At 36.3% G+C, this 22329-nt stretch overlaps 1 protein-coding gene across 1 annotated transcript in view; it reads right to left on the minus strand.

Moving 5' to 3' along the window:
- Nucleotides 1-22329, minus strand: part of ITGB8 (integrin subunit beta 8) — a 46552-nt gene that overhangs the window by 16436 nt on the left and 7787 nt on the right. The window contains exons 2-6 of the mRNA XM_056485063.1: nucleotides 14879-14964; nucleotides 12073-12247; nucleotides 9308-9554; nucleotides 7390-7555; nucleotides 4502-4660 (exon numbers count right to left, since the gene is read on the minus strand). Of these exons, the coding sequence (XP_056341038.1) occupies nucleotides 4502-4660; nucleotides 7390-7555; nucleotides 9308-9554; nucleotides 12073-12247; nucleotides 14879-14964 (833 nt within the window). The remainder of the gene's footprint in view (nucleotides 1-4501; nucleotides 4661-7389; nucleotides 7556-9307; nucleotides 9555-12072; nucleotides 12248-14878; nucleotides 14965-22329) is intronic.

The raw sequence follows: 22329 nt of genomic DNA on the forward strand, positions 1-22329 counted from the left end.
GAGCTAGGCTTATGTGTTATCAGCTATGCAGATCAGCTGCACAGTGGGAGGACCAACTCTGCAGTACTGTTTTGTTGGTTTGAGTCTGATGCTTAAGAAATATGGATATGATGTGGTCCATGGTCTACCTGATAGAACAGGGTTCTTGTGCAAAAGTCAGGGAGAAAGTACAACATGAAGCACTGACATGAGGTGTCTTGTGGGAACAGCAAGGAGGGTAATTAAAAATGTTTGATTCTCAGTGTTTTGGCATCAAATGCAGCCACTGGATCAGGTTCTGGCAATGTCAGTGTTCTATGCTTATCTCACTTATGACTGACTGACAGCTTTCTCCTCTGCATGTTCAAGACCTATCTAAGGACTGATGACTCCAGTCCCCACCACGACCCACTACATTTTCTTAACCATACTCATGCTTGAAGAAGATAGCATGAGTTTCACAGCTCTCCTCAGTAATGCATTGTTCTATTTGGTGGAGTACCTATGACAGCACGTCCTGTGCCAATGACCTGCTCTGCTACACTTCTCATTGAGAGATCTGGCATGCATTTGAGAACAAGAGCTGTGTTTCTGTCTCTTCATCCAAGATCTGGAAAAGTTCAAGGGCGTCTGTGTGGACCCAATGGGCTTTATACAACTGGGTTATGTGAGATCCCTTCAGCTCCAGTACTGTAAACCAAACTATATCTGAAAATCACCACTTATTAACCAGCCTTAAGTGAATAGTTCTCAAGAAGTAAATTTAATACTTAAAATTCATTACTAAAAAGAAAGATGTGACTGGGGCCTTGGCCTGTGATTCCACCTACACAGATTTCATCTGGACACCTCCACTTATGTCAGATACTTCCACCTTTATCCCCTACATGTTTTTGCTGTCTTTCTTTTCCTGGTATTTTTCACCAACTATCCCATGTTATCTCTCTTACACAAACATAGTCTGTTACCCTGAACAATTCCTTTCTCCTCACGTTGTCCCTTGTTACTTAAGGCACCTGTAAGTCAAGAGCTCTGCTAGCAAAAATCTGAATAGCAACACAACTGAGACAAAGTTATGCAAGGAAGCAAAATCCATTTTCCATCATATTGCACCACTACAAAGAGCCTTGTACAGAGAGAACAAGAGTTTCTTGTACAGTTTGATATCAGCCAGGGTACATGCCTCTTTTCAACGCTTTGGAAAAAGATTCTATTCCTTAAGATAACTGATGAAAGGTAGATATCAGTATTAAACAGGCCTTCTTACAGCTCCAGCTGGAGAGAGTAGCCTCCAACACAGTGCTAAGCCCTCCTTCCTTCCATGGCTCAGAGCACAGTGGTGGGCTCCCCACTGTGCTGCACAGCCCTACAGGCCATGTGCAACTGGCTGGCAGATCACAGGCACACCAAGGGGTCCCAGGACACAAGTGAAGCCAGATGTTCTGCAAACACCTCCTGCACTATAAATGTGGGAATGACAGGGGCAGTATCAAGGGATCATGAGATGGTGGCAAAATAAGTCAGTCTTCCTGCTTAGCACATGGTACTAGACCTGTCTGAATTCCAGCACAGTGGCCCCTCAACAACTCTGCAACTACTAGCTGAACTCTAGAACCAGGAGTATTTAAAATGGCTTTCCAAACAGAAATTTATTCAGATGGAGTTTACTGAAGTCAAGAGATAATGCCCACAGACAGGCAAGGGCTACAGAGACAGGAAACCCAGATTACCTCTGCTCACAAGGAAGGCTGAACCTTCATGTACTTGACATCAATAACTCTCTGGAGTGTCCATCTTCTTGTTTCTTTTTATTAGAATTGAGCTAAAAAAAACCCAAACCCCAAACACCAAAGTCCAAAGCATCAACAGACACACATCAGCTTTTTAATTTTAAGCACGTAAAGAGAAGACATAAGGCACCAGTGATGACTCATGGAGCCTAACTTTGCTTGCTCTGAAAACCTTGCTGTACTTGATGTGTTTTTATCTTATCTCTTCCCACTGTTCCTCAGGTAATTTAATTTTAGATCATCTTTCTTGTTTCAATTACATAATTCATTTTATTATTTTAACCCACTCTGTTAAGCTGAGAAGATAATTAGTACAAATGTTAAATATTTCAGAAAGGGAGTTAACCAAGCACAGATCTAAATTAAAGAGATTGGATTTCCTTCCTGTCATGCTTTTTTTTTTTTTTTCTGACCTTTCTGTGACAGCTTAGCAAAAGTTAGAAAGAAACATGCAGAAAAATGTCTAAGTGGAAATATTTCTGACGTAAAGGCTAAACTTATTCAAATAAAGTCAAGACCTCATAACTGGCACAAGTAAGAAATAAAAATATGCCAAAATACAATCTTCTTGTGACTACCCAAAGCTCAGAATCAAAGCAGGAAAACAATTTGATTGCAGAAGTCTCTTTAGCACAGCCAAACAAAATTGTATTGATACGAAAAAAGCCCCAAAAATATGTTTCATATGATGTTTTCTAAAAGACTGACAGACTTTCATGATATTTCATTTAAATATCAAATAGTTATCCCAGCCCCCTGATTTCCCTCATTCATTTGAAGTTTCATTATGGATATCTGTGAATAAAGTAATCACATGTACCATGGGTGAGAAGAAAAAAGCAAGAAACCAGCCCATTTTCCCTTACAGACACTATTGTGTTCTCATCAAATCTGCTCCAGAAAATGCAGTTCCTAGTACTAAGTGCATGCCTATTGTCAGCATGCAAAAATTAGCCCATATTAAAAAAAAAAAAAAAAAGGGCTAGCAGACAGAAAACACATGGATCTAAATGTGCCACCACAGGTCTAAGGATCTGTCAAGGTCATTTCATTTGGGTGGCTGAAAAAACTCATTTTATAAAACATATCAATAGTAGCCAATATGGAGATTTCTTTCTCCATACAGGACAGTAAAATTATGATCTTTCAAACCAGAATGCAGAATATCAGTTAAAACAGCTTTTCTTTTTTTTTTTTTTTTTTTTCAGTCTGCCATCAATCTATCATAGCTGCTTAGAAAGATATTCATTAATTTTGTCTATATTTTCCATTGGTGAGTTTCTTCAGTTATGACAGAAATTAATTTTCAAAGTTGGACAGAAAATAAATACAGCTTGTTGTTTTTTTGGTTTTTTTTTCTGAAACAGACAGTATCTTTATTATCAAAGGAATCTTGAACACCAGAAGAAGATTTGTACCTTTAGCAATTATTTAATAAGGAGAGCAAACATCCTCTGATTTTCAGTACTGCAACTAATAAAAAGAAAGAAAAACAGAGAATGTTCTGCTTTGAGAAAGAAAAGTTTCAGGATTATTTGCTCTAAGTAAAATAAACTGAATAGACTGATTAGAATGGGAAAAAAATAATTCTGACATCTGTGAGGAAATATCCAGGAGGTGACAGAGGGAGTATACGAAAGCAAGAACGCCAGATAATCGGAAATCTAAATAATGTTCCTGTTAGCACACGCTCATCTCCCTCCTCCGCTCAGCGCTTCCCAGAAACTCCCGCAGCTCACGGCCACACAACAGCCAGCAGCCTCCTCCTGCTGCCCCACCATCCTTGGAAATACCAGTTGCCAGGATGACATTCAGGTCTAACCTCACTTACACAAGCCCTCACTGACTTCTCTTGCACTTTGCTGGCCCTGGCTGAACACAGGCTGTACACTTTAATTAAGTGCAGCCAGCACAGAGAACAAAACTTCAACGTGCTCTAACTGTACCACAGTTCATACTTCTGCTTTTCTGATTACATCACAATTAAGCAGTGAATCATGTTTCCTATATAAACAATTGATATTTGTTTAAGAAAATACCCAAAGCAGTTGAAAACTACAATTCTTAGACAAAAATTCCTTTAACTACTTCATCTATTATTGAAGAAAACATTTTGAAAGCTAAAAATATCTGTGGAAGGTGTCTTAATTTGCTACATCAGATTTGATGTAACTTTTTGCAGAGGAGTGTAACACCACACATTTGCTTTCTACTGTGAAATCTGAATGCATTTAATGCTAGTCCATCCATTTGAGGCAGCTCATTTCTGCTGTATGCCCTCTGGTTTACTCTTACTAAGCCTTTTCAACCAATGCTGCTGTGCATGCTCTGGCCATAAACCATAGCCACTATCTTTCTTGTGAGCATAAATTGTACAACTCTTACATACTACCAGCTTCTACTTGTGCAAAATATTGCACCACACACTTCTTACTTATATTTTATACAAAATGTGTGTGATTTTTGTGAAAGGCTAATAAAAACCCACACCAAAACCATAACATATCCTCCTTTTCTGTGTACTGTTTTTTTCAGACTCCAGAATACTTTATCCACACAAAAAGAATGCCAATGAGCCAGGTGACCAATTCTTCATTTCACAACTTGCCAACCTGGAAAAATACTATTCTAATAACTGAAATAAAAGCAATGCTTTGAGAGCAGTCTTAAAACCTCCTTTAAACAGTTTTGCACTGCCTCTCTGAAGGCAAAATCTATGACATATACCTTACCATACTCGTAGCTTTGATGTACACATTATCTTTCAAGTGACAGTTTCCATCATGGGGAATTACAATTCCTGCTAATTTACTGTCAAGGGCCAGATGGGAAGTTTGATCTGTCATCACTAGGAGCAGTCTCTTTGCTTCTTTACGCCATCCAATATGGCTCTACAAAGAAAACAAAATTAGGCATAAGAAAGCAGCAGCTACCTATTTTCTAAAATAATCAACAACAAAATGAAAAATTAACATGAAAGACCAGTTTCAGATTTTACACTGCCTGGCAGCACTGGATTTAAACCAGGCTATTTAAAGTACTTTGTGTGGAAAAAGACATAATGTACTACATCTGAAAACTACCAACTTCTTTGTTTTTTTCCATTTACCATTTTCTTTGCTTTTTAAAGAAAGATGTCCCACTATACATGCCAGTTATGCTTTATATAGTGGGCTTGATAACAGCTGCCACATTATGTGAGTCACTATTATGTACAAATACAAAGCACATAGTTTGTAAAATTCTCTAGGGTCCCAGGAAGCCTTACAACCAGTAAATATGCATTCATCCATATTGATACTTGGCACTCTGTTCTATTTTTACTTGGATTTAATTACTTTATATTCTCATCACTCTATAATTTCCTTCTCCTACATAATTTCCTGGAAAGTATATTAGTATGCAAGCACAAATCAATAAACTAAAGTTTGAAGGTCTTCATGCAATTACAAATTGAGAAAATCCTTAGTATAGAGCAAAATGCTACATTTATCCATCATCTTAAGGGATTGATAGCAAAGTGGCAGTCTCAAGGGTGAATTGAATGTCTTTTAGGAATTTGGTGAAGGATTCAGCAGGGTAAACTTATATTTAAATTGATTTAGATGACAATTTGTATTTTCAAAACATTTATCTCCCTTTGATTATAATCAAATTTCTGAGGCACAAAGGAAACACATCATATGCTTTTTCATTATTCCCTCTCTTGCTTAGTCCATCTTTTTTTTCACTGCTTCCATTTTGTCTCCTTCCTATGACACAGAATATCTACACTTCTCATGTGAAACATATACCTGCAATACATCCCAGGTACTCAGCCACGTGTTTCTGACTTACTCTCTGCTTTCCTTTCCTCAGGAAGAGGGATTTAGTTCCCTTCTCAGGCTCAGTCTCTTACTATCTCTGAATAGGGATTAAATACCTCAAACCAGCAAGAATAACAAATACAGAGGGGTGTCATGTCTTTTTCAACTTATACTTCAGGCATCAGTCTCCCTTGGACACTCCTAGACAGCATTCCTCTAAAGAAGAATTACAAGTTTTATTTGTAAACAGATTTTGTCTTAAATAATTCCAGCTTATCCTCCAGCACTGTAAAAGCCTCTTCTTCCAAGACTCCATCATTTGACTTTTTCACCTTGAGACTTTTTAAATTTTGGGTAATCCTGTAAGGAGCAGGGAGTTGGACTCAATGATCTTTATGGGTCCCTTCTGACTTGAAATGTTCTGTGATTCTGTAATTCTTACTTTCATATGTCACAGCAAGAAAATTTTACAGTAACTCCATGTCCTAACCTGCTACCTCTTGTAGCTATGATGTTTTGGTTAAAGCAAGATGGAGCAAGTTATAAAGGTCTATTGCAGGCAAAATGAGTGCACATTAATATAACTTATACTTCATGATGATCATTATGAATTGCACATTTTCCCCATCCATTCCAGTTCACAATTCATTTAACAGGAAAGCCTCCACATTTTTAGGAATGTTTCCATTCTATTGTTCTTGGAACACAGAATATATTATTCTAGAACTCACATGTCATAAGTGTGGAATGTGTCCAGTGAGAAACACTGAATTTTTAGGAATTTTTCTGAAGTTCCAGAATAATTTTTGCAACAGCTTCAGTCACAGTGTCTATGAAGAGTGGTTTTTACTTACCTGTTCATCAAAATTTGAAAATAAAATTGGACCATACTATCAATTTTTAGCATAGGTTGAGTTACTTTTTGCCTTGAGGTATTGTACTGCTCAGAAAAACAGTGTGAAGATGGACAAGATTGTCCTGAGATGAGAAACATGCCAAGCCTGTGATCTGAATGGGAGTTGAATATTTTATAGAGCATTACCAAACCCACGAATCAGCCAAATTTCAAAATTTGTACAGCATTAATATGCATAAGAAGAAAAACAACAACCAAAATAGCTCTCTACAGCAAAACAAATTCTCTTTATCTAACATGCTTATAGCTTGAGATTTACTGATGCAGATTTTTTCCATACTTTTCTGCATGGGAGAGACTGTGAGGAAATTTTATCAATATATAAAAGCTAATTTTTAGTTGATTTGTGCTGTTTTAAAATTTGAAATCTTTAAAAGCAGAGAACATAGAAGATCTTCTGTTTTCCTTATCTACAAAAGAAGATATGTAAAACTTCTCATTCAATTTTCAACTTCGTAAGGAGAAGAAATGTCAAATGGTATGTCTTCATTGATGAACACAAACAGTACTTTAATGATTTTTGAAACTAATTATGTAATTGACTGAAATTAATACATGCATCTGTTCAAACAAAAAGCAGTTGCTTTCATCATCCATCCTATGTTGGTTAGGCTGGTTAAAGCCAAAAATTGAAGATCCATAACCAATACTAAAACATGTTTCCTCATGCTCTCCCTTTTTCCTTTTTCAATTTCTATTGAAAATGTACAGTTAAGGGTGAAATAATGGAAAAGGAGGAAAAAAATCTTAGTATTTTCAGGCATAGCACTGGCATTTTGAATTCACGAACACTGACCACCACTGTACCTATATATATATATATATATGTATGTATAAAATATGCCTGAATTCTGAATTATTATTTCTTTACTCTTTTGTAAATAAGCTCCTTCCTTACCTGGCACACAGCTGCTTGGAGCATTGCATCGAAACCCCCTTCAGGTGTATCAATATTCCCAGAGATTTTTTGTTTATTTACTGCATTTCTGAATTCTGCTATATTGTCAGTCAGGGATAGCACATGAATGTAACCATGAGGAGGCATACAATCTAAATTGTAATCACTGTACAAAAACAAAACAAATCAAAAGGCTTATTTTTCCTTTGAAGGAGATGAAAATATTGCATCCCCATTAACCCATAAAAATCTTCATATTAATGAAGATGAGGTAGCACAGAATAAGAAACTTACAGAAAAAAGAGCAATTCCATATGAAATTAAGTTCAGTGGGAAGCAGTTATAATTAACTACAAAAAATTAATATTATCTTGTATTTTATGGAATTATGTATATAATAACTTAATATGTTAACAGTATATATACATGTAGTGTTTCATACAGAACACAAATACAACAAGAAGAATGGTATGATCTCAGGGAGTATGTAAACCCTATTGGAATCTCTACAGCACGGTACAGCTCTGCTTTTCATTATCCTGAGAAAGGATATCACACTGCAAGGTCTTTTAATAGATTGCTACAGAAGCTGCTGGATCTAACTGTAATCTAAGTTCCTATATCCACTAGTGTTACATAAATAAATTAATATTTATATTAATAATAATTAACTCATCAAAGAGATGAGAAAATCCATTTTCAGTAACATCATAGCAAATGATACTTTCTCAAATTATGCATAAGGGAAAAAGTCTGATTTTTGTGGTAGATAAGCTAGTGAAATAACACTTATACAGGTCATTGATCTGGGACCCATTCACAGCTGTGATTTATGGCACAAGTTGAAGTGCTCATCCTTTTCAGAGATGCTAAGCAGGTTTCAACTCTCTTAATTTCTACTGCATCCAGACTGTAACTTGCCCTCCTCCAAATCAAGGTCCAGTCAAAGAAGAGAAACTGGCATTGAAAGGGTTAATACCTCTGCAGATGTCTCCTCCCAGGCAAAATGCATTGTGACCTAGAGATGCTAATCAATATCCACTCACTATGAATTATATAGATGATCTGGATGACTGCTTTATCCATAGATAGTCACATCTCTAGAATGAATTCCACTACTGGGAACCAATTCAAAACCCACTGAAATCACAAAAGGTACTTAGGGACTTCACTGAACTTTGGATCATGTCTTTCCAGAAAAGGCAAGAAAGAAAGTATGAATAATTAATATCCACTTTTCCAACTATGGTTATTTATACAGCTCTGAATTTGTTGTAAATAATCTTGCTCTCCAGGGGCTTTTGGAAGTGATCCCTTACTTTATATAAGTGTTGAACCCAAGGTATATAAGGCATGGCATGAAAAAATAAATGCAGTCCAGGACATCTTTTCTATTTAAAAGAGGAGTTCCTTCACATTAGAACTGTCGAAGAACATCAGAGGATCACTTAAATGAGCTGAAAGAAACTACATCAATGTTGACAAAAGTAGAATTTTCAGGAAAGAGATAATGAATACATGACCACACAGTAGAAAGTACATAGGTCAGAAGGAAAAACTTTATGATGAATCTAGGTAACATATCCAAAATAACCAAAATCACAACAGTTGACTTTAAGATTAAATACAAAACATAACTAAATATTCCAAAGCAGCATGGGTTTTGGCCTTGTTCTGCTAAAGAAAATACAGCACATTTTTTCTGATACAGAAACAGTTTTTCTGAAATCACTCACCAGGTATTTCAGAAGTAATCATTGCTAAACAATTTTCAGCATTTGCTTAGGAACTTTGTCAGAACCATGGTAAAAGGAAACAAAGATAAATTCTGAAGAATTTAAGAAAAAAATGTATAATGCATATTTCTGTCATTAAACACAAGTCTCAGTGCTATGGTAAATGTAAAAAGACTACATACCTGCACTGGTTATGGATTCTACCTGGATGAATACTAATATAGGGTGACACAGTTTTATCCACATAGGATCCAAATCCAAGTCGAAAATCAAGAGAAATATTCTCCATCTTTTTAGATAAAGCAAATCCAACCGAATTTAACTTTTCTATATTGTTGTGCATAGAGGCTGAGACATCAACTAAATAGTAAAGATCCACAGGGTATTTCTCTAAAGGTCGAACTTTTAACATAAAGTTTGCTTCACTTCCTGATTAAAAAAAGAAACAAATACGTTTATTTACTATTTTTGAATAGACATGCTTAAAAATGCATTTATTTTTGTAGCAATCTCAGCACAAAGTTGTTTGTGTCAGCAAATAGAAAAACAAACAAACAAGAAAATGTCCTAAGAGTAAATGAAACCTTGAAGAAGCACTCAAAAATAAGCCACAAAGGGGTGTTTTGTAGAACATCTCAGGGCTTTTTTCTTGCAGGAGCACTGCGTAATTTATCGTAAAAAACTGACTTCTCCCCATTTTGTTTTAAATTCATGGTTATGCAATCCCTTTGGCATTATAACAAAAAGCAGTTGTGGCTCACAAAGGACACAGATCTGCATACAAATTGGGGTCAGTCCCTTCAAGGTTGTCACTTCAAAGTATGTAAATGCATCCTGCAAATAGCTTGTCATATGACAGAATTTAAAACCATATATACACCACAAGGACAGCACAGCCTGAAAATCTCAGGCTGTACCATTTGTACCAATGATGGTACAAGTTTATCCCAAACAGTTTCCAAAGATTTGATGAGAAAACTCCATAGGATCAAAACATATATTTCTTAAAAAAGGTTTTAATATTAAAAAAAATTCCATCTTTTGGCATATACAAAACAGAACTCTAATTTAAGGATGATAGATGTCTGGGTCCCCTGCAGAACCACAACATATTTTCATATGTAATAAAAAAAAAATAATTCTTTGGAAGCTGCTAAAACTAGCCCTCACATTTTTTCTTGTCTAATATTCTGAAATGTCAGCAAAACGAGTGATTTGTATGGGCAGAGTGAGTGCAGAATTGGCTTCAAATTAGCCATCATTTTATGTCTCCCAAAGTGTGAGCTCACAGCAGAAATGAGTTTAGGATCTTCATGTGGTGAATGTAGAATCTAGTCCAGTATTGTGCAATGAATATACAGCCAAGGAAAGGAGGAAGGAAGATGTTACAGAAGAACTACACAGGTTTTCAGTAAAAACTATCAAAAGGTACACCCAGTACAGAGATCTGACTCAGAAAAATTGAATATGTAAGGTACTTTCTTCCAAAGGTCTTTGAACATAATCCATCTGAAAATGTCAGCATTTGTCTGTATTAGGTCTTTCATGAGGAAAACAATTTCAGTGTGCTGTAATTTATGTTTCCTCTTTGCCAATGTAAATTGAATTACTTTTTGTAAACGACCCTTGCAGGTCTCCAGCTTGCATATAGTGAGATACTGAGCACAGCTTTTATTTTTTCCCACATAAATCCTAAATGGTGAGTATGTGTAAACAGTGACAAAACCCCCCAGTATCAAAACAAAAGCATGTTTGCTTGCATGATTATATTCTATCAAATGACTGTTTTGAGGAAAAACTATAGCGGCATATCTGAGTGTTTCCCTGAGGTGGAAAATCTATATATGACAAGTTTTTCTTCTGCAGTCCCTGGAATTTTGTTCTTCTGCCTCCCTGATGCAAAAACTTCAGCAAAGCATAAGGAACTCCAAACTTAATTTCATTATTTACTGGAAAAAAGATTAACGAAATTAAATTTTAAAAAGCTAACTTTTTTCCTATGAATCCAGTATGCCTTTGGAAATAAATGTGATTACAGACAGAGCTTAGAGGTAGCTCAGTTCCTGAAACCATTTCTCAGTACAAAGCAGAGTATCAGTCACTTCTTTGGAAAGAGAGTGAGGAAAGGAAAGTGCTGATGTTACCTTGACTGTTTTATTATTATAAAGAGTGAAAAACAGAGCTCCTTTGTGCTTTACACTCATGCAGATGATTCCTTTTTCCCTTGTAATTGACAGAAAATTAAAGCTTTCCTGACAAAGATTGATCCCTCTCACATATTTCTTTATCCAATTATTTGCAAAAGAAAGAAATAAATTAAATTTTATTGAGCAAAAGATAAACCTGAATCTCTTTATATAACTTTCACTTCTGCTGTTGGCTACAGTGTTTTTAGAGAAAGAGAATAAACACTGATTTAACTAGACTTGAACTGAGGGCAAATGGAGATATACTAGTTATAAAAAATGCAGGCAGTGAACACCTAAGTCTTCTTTAAGAATTTAGTATTTTCTTATATAATGGTTTTGGTATTTTTCTAGTTTTCTAAGCAATGCGCTTAAAAGTAAAGACTAAGAAGTTTATCAAATTATGAATTTAGGAATGACAATTCTATAAGGAATAGTTTATTCACATGTAAGGAAAGACTGTTAGTGTAAGTGGCTAAAGAATCAAGAAACCACATAAGAAAACACAAAAGACTACCTATAATTCCCTTTCCACACGTTACTTGCATTATTCTGACTTCAGCTGTGTTTGACAGAAACAATTCTTGGTGCAGGTGATACTTGAATATGGGAGCAACATCATCACAGGTCCACAATACAATGCTATAGCATCATTCTTCCAAATAATTATTCCAGATGCCTTTTCACAAAATATCTGTACTTAGAAGTATTGTTTTTATTTTAAATTTATTATAATATCAATGCATTAGAGATGACCCAACCTGGACGCAGTTGGACTGAAACTTTTCCTGGCGTCACTTGTGTATTTGTTTCATGGTCACTAGGTATTGTGACATGAACCGTGGGATTTTCAACCAAATCTGATTGGCAGCCTCTTTTCATTAAGTTGAAAACAGTGTCACAGCGTCCCTTCTGTGTTGTGCCAGCCATGAAATCCTGTTCAATAAGAAACAAAAAGTTCAAAACAATCTGAGCTGAAAAACACCCTGTACCACCTTCAAAGGATGAAGAAAACCAAAATAATAGTCTTTGAAACAATAAAATATGCTACTATAATTGCATAAATTATAGAACAAGTTCATGAAGCCATATGTTTTCAATAATGGCCATGATGCAATATTTAAATTAGAAGTTAAACCAAACTGCCACATTGACCCTTTTCTACACAGAATATTTTTTTTTAATGAGAAATAGGATCTTGAACACTCAGAACAAGCTGACTTGGGAGAAAAAGGAAATTATTAAAGGAAATATAAAGGAAATTATTATGCCACAAAAAAAAAAATCACTGCCATGCTATGAGCTTGTTTTAGCAAGAAAGCACCATTTCTTCAACATCAAAACAAGTTAGTTTTCAGAAGGATCCACTAGTAATATTACTCAGGATGATATTTAGTAGAAGCACCAGAGGTCAGCTCTAGAGTAAGCCAACCTGAATTTGTCTATCCCACTACTCAAACTCCAAAGACCTGCTGAACTACACAATTTCAATTCCCAGAAAGAGGAAACCATGCATTATTAGAAGAATAGACAGTTTAAAATGTCACCAACATAAAAAAGCCCTTGTAGCAACAGAAAAGTGGTTAGTAGAAGGATGATGTCAGAAGCAGCCCATCCTTTTCTGCATTGATGGAAATTTGTCAAAAATTGTGCCAAAATGATCCAACGCAAAATTCCTTCCTGACCACTAATCTGATTACTAATATGATTCTGAACATGCAGAGAAAAAGAAAAAAAAAAAAAAAAGACAAAAAAAAAGACAAAAAAAAGGACAAGATCTTTTGTAGTCTTTCAAAGAATTGGTCTATCGAGTCAAAGCTGGAGACCAACCAACCAAAGGAGAATTCCTGATCTTTCACATGCAAATGAGGAAAATAAGCAATCTAAAAGACAGTCAACTGCATATTAGATAATAAATAGTCATCCAGACCCTGTGAAGACTAGAGAAATCCCCTGAAGAATGAAATGTGACAGTCCTGTATCTTGTTGTTTAATTCCAGCTTATTTTTGTTGTCTACCTCTGAGATATTTTTTCTATAACCCTCTTTTTAAAAACAACAGACTACTTCTTAAGTTGCTGCTATTTATATAGTCTTATTAGTGTATATTTTTCAAAAGGCTAGGTTTTTAAATGCATAAAGAATTTAGCTACTCTCATTATCAGTAATGACTAGTAGATTTGTAGTGTTTTTTGAGGCCCACTGTGTGTGGGTACAAACTCAAAACATCTCAAGAGCTCCTCAGGCCTGATTATCTTATTAAAAATGTTGTTCTTATGAAGCAGGCAGGCTAAACTGCACTGCAATATTTCCATCTGCAGTAATATGGGTTTTGCCTCTCCATAACCATGGATGGTGTGCAGGTGAACCAGCTATTTAAGAGGGCTTGACCAACCCCTGGTGTCCATGAACAGCTCTCAGGACTGACTTGAGAAGTGAAGCAAGACAAGCAGAGCAGAAATGAAACTGGCCAAGTCCATGTGCCTACTTAGAAGTGGACCTACTGCAGCTCCATAGCACTGCAAAGTCAGCAAATGCTGTTCTGTGATAAATGCAGAGGGAGGAGGATGAAGCTTTGCCCTTTGTAAGGCAGGACATGAATAATGAACCCCTCCACACTGTAATAATCCATTGTGCCATCTCCACATGCTAGGCTTCCTCTGGGAAAACAAGCCCTGCGTGCCCCTACCTATCCCTGCATTACTTAGCCTTCTACCTTTGGCAGACTAAGTTAATGATTCCAAGACATAATATCTCAGATATTGCCGTGCCTTACACTCCTTATCTCTGCCAGACACACCCCAGGTGCTTATCTACCTTCTCTGCTAACCTGAAAGCTACTACCAGCAATTTCCACATGAGTTTAAAGAGCATATGAGTTTGTGACTGTCAGTGATATTCTTTAAAAGCTTGCTGCTCTGAAGTGATTACTCAAAATCATGCTACCAATATTTATTTTTTCTGTCAAACAAAACTAGAAATTCCCATATTCTTACAGTTTGCAAAGTAACAATAATTTCAGAATAATTCTTGATAACATCTATCTTCTGGGCTAAGTCTCAGAACTGATAGTTTTAAGTGTCAAAATGAGAAAAGCATCATTTTTTCCATTTGTGATAGGATCATAATATATGGTGAAGTCAAAATCAACTCCACTGTTAGTACAATCTTTTGCTAAATGCAGTATACATATATGTATAGACTTGTTTTCATATATGATGAGGACTTAATATAAAGTACTGATAAGTAATTTTGCTTTTGAAGCCAAAAGCTGTTAAACTCTCAAAGCTACTGTAAGTCTGCCAAAGCTGTCTACATAGCAGATGGAATGCATTAAAAAGGTCTCACTTTATTTAAAATTACTGCAATTTTCCAAATAAAAGATTGCATTTTCTCCTCTGGAAACAAAATATATTTCACATGATTTCTCAGGTTCTGTCTCTAGAGATCATTTAAAGATTTCTTGCTATTTCTAACTATAATTTTCTCAGTTTAAAAGTCTTTATCTTTATAAAGATCAGAAGCAGGTAAAATATAAAGTCAAATGTAATTAAATAAAATGCCATACCTCTTGAGCACACCATCCACACTCTGGACCCAAAGCAAGACACTTTGTGCATGTTACTGCATTTGAAGTGGCACATCTGTTTTCCGCTGCAATGAAATACAAACCCAAACATTCATGATTTATGACAATATGTGAAATTGTAAAGTACCTAATTTTAAACCAAGATTTCAAAAATTACTTCTCCAGATTAAGAGTGATGACAATTCATTAAAACAGAAGTAAAACAGAACAAAAGCACTGTGGTGAGGGAATACAATTTTCTTTCATAATTTTCTTTTATACACAGTCAAGAACTATATGCACAGATTGAATAAACTCCATTCACAATTCACAAGTCCAAATTTTTAAGATCCTGATTTAGAATAATTTTGAAGTGCAAGTTTATCTTTGGCATGCATCTTGCTGATTTATTGCCTAACAGAAAAAAAATTTACTAGGTAGCTTATCTTTTCACAGACATTTTCCCTTTAAGTCATTTACACTTGACTGAATTATTCATTATTCACTCCTCATGAAACCCAAAGTATTTTCTCACCTTCTATAAATATTCCCCCTCTGCATATTCATTTCTGCAATGAATAGTTTCCCAGAAGAGGAAGATTTTCTTTTCCAGAAGCAAATAGAAATGCATCCAACACTACATGTGTCACAGATTGAAGACACATCATTCTGTACCAACAATTGCACAAATTGTGCCTACTTACAGGTCTACCAGCAAAGTCCTTTATATCCTTTTCACATCTTTGTTTTATAAATCATTGCTTAAGTTACTACTCTTCCCTATGAAACTTTGGCAGCTGGTATTGAGAAATCTTTTCAAGGGACTTGGTCAGCTCAGCTTGAATGCCAGCATTAGTGTGTCCTCTCAACATGTTGACCACAAGTCTCTTGCAGACCAGTGCACCTCTAAACAAGACAGAATTCACCTGCTAAGAGTGATATGGAGGGCACAAAATACACAGCTTGGTAGTAGTGCTGTTTAACAATGTTTTGTGGCATGTTCAGCATGCCATATTAGAAAATATACAGGGAACAAAATAAATTTAATTTCTGCAAACAACAAAAGACTACATATGTTAATTGGTCCACTGTGATAGTGGGCATTATCATATTAAAACAGTTTGATGAAAGGTTTGGTTTCCATCCAAAGTTTTGGCTACGTGCACTGTCTCAGATTATTTCTTTCCAGCCTGCAATAATAATGAAAACCATCTCTCTTTTTAGGTAATGAGACAAACTTCTCAGTGAACAGCTGTATTAGGAAAATATGTACTAAAATATCCTTTGTTTAGATTTATTTTGCTGATTTCAGCTATGGATCCTAAGATGAGATCCTGTATCATATAAACAGCTAGTACCCAACAGGTCACTTAGAATAACGTCTGATGCAAGGAACTAATCACATTTTGCTTGTTATTAGTATCAAGAACACATATACTGTAATCAGCATTAACAAGCCTAGTGCAGCACAATTGCAGCATTATACTGATAATGTGTATGTTAGTGACAATTTAAATAATTTCAAAGGTCACACCTGTATTTCTACTTCATATCAATTGCTGCTGACAATTTTTGCCATGAAGGTAATGTGAGAAAACAAAAAGCACAAATGAGAAGGATACCTACAGGTATGATATAAACAGTAAGTTGAAAAGCAGCCCAGGAAGGTGCTGGAACACAAGGAAAACTGATTAAAGGGTGGGAGAGGTTAGCAGGGATAAATAGAGGAGAAGCTGCTAAGGAGAGAGGAAAGAACAAGACAAAATCTGAAAGGTTTAAAGGTTTTTGTTTGGTCTTTTTTTGTTATAAAAACAAACATAGCAAGTTTAACTTGGATGTGAAATAAGAGTAAGCTCATTCAGCACTAACACAATAAAACTTTTTTATGCATTTATAAGATAGCAACTGCACTTTATGGTCTGAAGTCTGAAAGAGCATAGAAAATGTTACCACATGCTGCAGGAGAGGGAAAAAAGTATGAAAGTTTTGGGAAGGTACTGACACGCCCAGGGCTGTAGACCTTGACACTGATCCCTTTCTAGGCAGTATTCATAATGAAATATTCAGAATGGAAAGTTGTTGAAGGAGTAAAAATAAAAGTAATGTAATTGTTCTTGGCACACAAAGATCCCTCCCATCTTCAACTGGATATCAAAGATAGCAGAAATGAAAGTTGTTACAAGAAAAAGAGAGTGATAGATTCAGTAAAAGTGTCCATGGACAAGGAAAAATATAAACTGCTGATCTGTTGAATAATAGTGGTTTTAAGACCATTATGGAGCAAAACAGGGAGAAAACTACATGAACTTTGAAGTCAGTCATTCAAGTTAATATCCATTGTAAGAGAGAGAGCTGTTCTGATAAAAATAAATAGCTGACATGAAAAAATGAGAAACCTGTATTTCTAGCTGTTCAGATAAGAAATTGTCATTGCAATCAGTAAACCAAGTAAGCCAAATAATAAGTATGGCCTAAGTGATTTCCTGCAATAATATCTGAGACTCCTTTCTTAAGACATATAATCTTATCTGCAAAACACATACTTTAATTTAAATGCCATTGACCATATAACAAAATGTTAACATCTGTTTTTTTTAATATGCACTTGCTAAAAAAATAACAGTATGTGTCTGTGCCATTTTCCAAATGCATTGGAAAACTGAATGAAAAATAACTGTCCCAATTTTTTTTCTGTATGGTTAGTTTATGTAATCTATTGAAACTTGATTTAGGTTATTAATACAGCCTGTCTAGTAAAATATAGGGGGGTCTGTGTGCCTTTGCAGACCACTAAAACAGAAAAAAAAATCTTAAAATCCAGTTTCAGTGTTATCACAGAAGATAAAACACTTTAACAAATGAGATATATGGTACTGCTGGATGCAAATCTCTTTGCTGATAACTCTCCAGTCTCAAGAGCTCTATTTTCACCACAAGAAGTCACAGATTGGCAATAGACAAGCTTGGTACCATTGGAGCAAAAGGTCGAATTTATTTATATTTTTTAAATGAAGAGAAACTTGAAAAAGTTGAATTAATTTCTTTATTTATTATTCTATCTACATCACTACTCTGGTTCCCAACTACATAGTCCATTATAACAGTAACATTTATGGACGTGCTTTCATTCATCAAATATTTATTATTTAGTTGTAAGCCTACTCTAAAACCATAACTGTTTAAGTATAAACTTTTCAGTCACTTAAGAAGAATCATGGCAAAGCAAGAAATATTTTTTTATGAGTTGACTTAAAAAAGAACTGAGATTTTTCCTGCCACTTCACCAAAAACAGAGTCCAGACAAGACTGAGTTACTGTTCAGCCAAAGCTAAGGGCTAGTTTCTACTGGCTTAGTTTGAACTGATGTATGCCAAAAGGTATTTTCAACAAGGGCCAAATTCTGTGCTGGGAACTGCACAGGCATATGCATATAATAAAAAGTGCATCAGGTTAAACTACACTTTTCCAGCCTACTCCACAAAATTACAACCATGCCCCAACAACTGCAGCTATTTACAGTGATCACAGGTGTGGCAAGCCTAAACTCTCTGCAACAAGAGGGATCAAGGCAAGACAAACATCATATATGTTATAATTATATCCTGCCTCCTTGTTATGAAAGTAACCTTATCACAGTCAGGGTATTTATCTCAGAGATGAAATAGCAATAAAGCACTTTGGCATCTCAGAGGGGATGTTAAACAGGTTTTCAAACAGACAGCACTTTGTTCAAGTACAGCCAAGAATTTGGATTTGTATCAGCTTCACAGTTGGTACACGCTTGTGCTGGTTTTGGAGGGTGTACCACTTGCTTTCTTAAAAGAGTAAGCCAAAATGTAGTTTGCAGCTTATACTCCCTGATCATGGCCTTCAGACTGGTGAACACTCATTAAGGCAAGAAGACAGGAAATTATCCAGCTTCCACAGAGCTGCTTTTCCTTCAATTGTGCATCTAATCTTGTTCTAGGGCAGCAATCAGACAGGCTATCCCTCTGCACAGATAATGAATGAGGCCTTCAGTAACTCATGTATAGCCCAATTAATGAGGAAAGCTGCAGCTTTTATGTAATAAACTGCAGTTACCTTCACCTTTCTGTCTTCAGAACAGAGCAACATGATCCTACAGAGGAGACAGACAGTGGCTGTCCCACCTAATACATGGATTCCTAATTCCCTTTGGCTGAGTGTGCAGGTACAATGAAAAGCATTATAAAAATGCCACAGAGGAGGGATTATTTTTCCATGATTATTGTGTTGGACAATTACTTGCTCAGATTACAGGAAAAAAACTAGTGTCTGTACTTTAACTGCCAATCCTAAAACCCAGTCCTGGAATTAGGGATTTTTCCCCTCTTTTTTTTTCCAGACCAGAAATAATTCTCTCTGCCTTTTGTGCCATGCTTTAAAAGCACACTATGCCATCACCAAATTTTCCAATAAGATTACAAGATATGCCTCAAAATCAGCTTTAAGAGGTACTCAACCTTGCCCAGGAAAGGAGATTTCAACTTGAATACTGTACATTTTTTATGTTTTGTAATAAAATCCTAAGATTACTTAAGAAGAATACCAAGCAACTTTTCTTTCTTCTCCCTTTTTTTTTTCTATTACATATGGGATTTGTTGATTTGTTTCACTTCTCCATTAATGGTTGGGCACTTTAGTTTCATTATTCAGACAGAAAGAAAATTAGCCGCACACTGATTTTAAAATGTTTTTTGCCAGCAACAGAAGAAGCAGTAAACTAAAACTTTGCATGGTAGACTCATGATTTTGCTAAGAAAATAAAGATGTGTAAAAGAAAGGTGCAAAACACTGTTAAATTCTGAGCTCTCAAAAAATACTTCTGTAAACCTGGCAAGTGAATAAAAACATCTTTCCAAACAAACAAATAAAATAACAAGCTAAAAAAAGTCCCAAAACCAAACTAAGCAACTGTTACAGTGTTCCTGAAAAGAAAAATGGAACTGGAAGAGATAAACCATAGTGAGGTTACAGAGATGGTAAGAGATGGAGGTGAGAATTGAATAAGAAGTCTTTACACATCTAAATAAATGCAGTGAAAAGAATGACTAGTGAACAAGTCCTGATAATTGATAGGGACTTTCCATTCCTAACTCTGCAATATACTGAGAGTTTTGGGGGTCCCAAATTAATCTATATTACCGTACAAACACAGAACCTTTTGAACAGCAGGGTCATTAGTGAGAGCAACACAAGTGGTTTTAAAAGCCATTAAAATGCAAAGCAATGCAGCAGTCTGCCCTGTGTGGGTTTGTGCATTTGCAAAACATGCAGGAAAAAACTCCAAGATCTTCCTTTTTTGCACATTGTGCAAGATCTGAGTGATGTCACTGGAGAGAGTTGACGCTGGATTTCAGCTGAACAGCGCAGACAAAAGGGGAGGACACCTCTGTCAACACAGCATTAGGAAAGCCCTGGCAGAAAACAACAGTCAGAGCTCATGCTGGAGGATAGAAAATGCATAGTAAGTCTGCTCTGTAATGGCACGTAGACATGGAGCTCCCAAGAAGTGTATGGACACCTCTGTAATTAGAGAAGATATTCATACTAGGCTTTGAGCAACTATGTAAGGCTCAATAAGGGGAAGTGTTGGGTTCAGCATTTCAGTCAGAGCAGCCCCCAGGCTGGGGGAAAAGGGGCTGGAAAGCTGCTAGTGGAAAAGACATTGAGGTGGGAGCATGTCCAGAGAAGGACAATGGAGCTGGAGAAGGGTCTGGCACAAGCCTTATGAGGAGCAGCTGAGAGAGCTGGGGTTGTTTAGTCTAGAGAAAAGAAAGCTTGGGGGAACCTTATCATGCTCTACAATTACCTGAAAGGACATTGCAGCAAGGCAGGGGTTGGCCTCTTCTCCCAGCTAACAAAAAACAAGACAAAAGGAAATGGCCTCAAGTTGTGCTAGGGAAGTTTAGATTGAATACCAGGAAAAATATCTTCACTGAAAGGGCTGTTAAGCCTTGGCCCCCAGTGAAGTGGTGGAGTCACCATTCCCTGGAGAGATATAAAAGACATGAATGTGATATTTAGGAACATGTTTTAGGGATGGGCTTGTGCTGGGTTAACAGTTGGACAAGAGAATGAGAATCTTCAGGGTCTTTTCCAGCCTAAATGATGCTATGATTCGAAGAGATGCTCCTGACATTCTCAGAGTCTACATCTCTTATCCTCATCTCTCTGAAAAGTTCCAGTACTTACATTCAAGGTGAAGACTTGGGGAGCATAAGCCTCAGACAGATGAGTAGCAACCTAAGTTTCTAATGTGTATATATATAAATTATGAAGATTTTTTCCAGAAATATATATATTCAACATTTCTGAAAGCTACTCATAGTAGCTACTGGCATCACAGTTAGGACTCAAAAACACAACATTCAAACCCCAGCCTCAGACATGACCTTGACTGTGAGAGACAGAGCTATTGACTACTCCAGTCTGACTTTGTTCCCAAGCCACAATACAGACTGAAAACAAGCAATGCAACCTTGAAATTTTTCACAACACAATTTTTGTTTCTTGGCCAACTTTAGTTGTAGCCTCTCAATTTCTATGAAACTTCCTGCTTTTCTGGAGATGGTTACATTTTGTTGATGATGCAATTTGTGCCTGCAAACAATGAGTCAAAGACTACTTGGCTTCAGAAACTAACCTATCCTGTCTCCTGCAAATGAAAACATACAGGAAAATTTACTAGGATTGTATAATTAGAAGAGACTCATTTCCCACAGTCATAAAAGCTAATGCTTCTATGGACAGGTTTGATGGTCCTGTTCCCTCAGCTTTGCACCAATAAAAATGCAAAGCATATGGAACCAGAGAACTTAAAACGTTTTTTTTTTCTTGAAATTAAATCCCTTGATTTCAAGGAAACTTCAAGATGTGTGAAGTTGTGTTAATTCTGTTTCCTAGGATGGAACATGGGCATAGGAATCATTGTAGTCCAGTCATCTACAGCTGCTAGAAGCTCCCTCTGAGTTGACCAGCTTGAATACAGCCATGCTGCTTAAGCAAAGCCTGGAATGGCTAGTGGCATATATCACTGCTAATTTAATTTCTTGTGCATTAGTATGCAGTGCTAGCAAGTAGTCCATCAACAGCCCTGAATGGTTGGTATGTTCCTGTGTATTCTATAAAGTCTTACCTAATTAGGAGGTCATGATGGTTATAAAGTTAGATAGATAAAAATGACTATTTTCTGCCTGCTTAAGAAGTTCAGCCTTGAATAAAAGACAGGCCCAAGCTTTATCTCCCAACATCTTCTATAGCTCTACCTCCTCAAACCATGCCTTCAACCCCCAGTTGTTTCTCTAAGGCACCTTTTAATTGCACATCTAATCATCACGGAATTGTTGCTTTCTGCCCAGAGGAGCATGACCTCATCCTGGCACTGTGTCTTCATTCACATACCCAGCAGCAGTGCAGAGGATCTGCAA

Source organism: Oenanthe melanoleuca, chromosome 2 (genome assembly GCF_029582105.1).
Source record: "Oenanthe melanoleuca isolate GR-GAL-2019-014 chromosome 2, OMel1.0, whole genome shotgun sequence".
In the NCBI taxonomy this organism is placed as follows: domain Eukaryota; kingdom Metazoa; phylum Chordata; class Aves; order Passeriformes; family Muscicapidae; genus Oenanthe; species Oenanthe melanoleuca.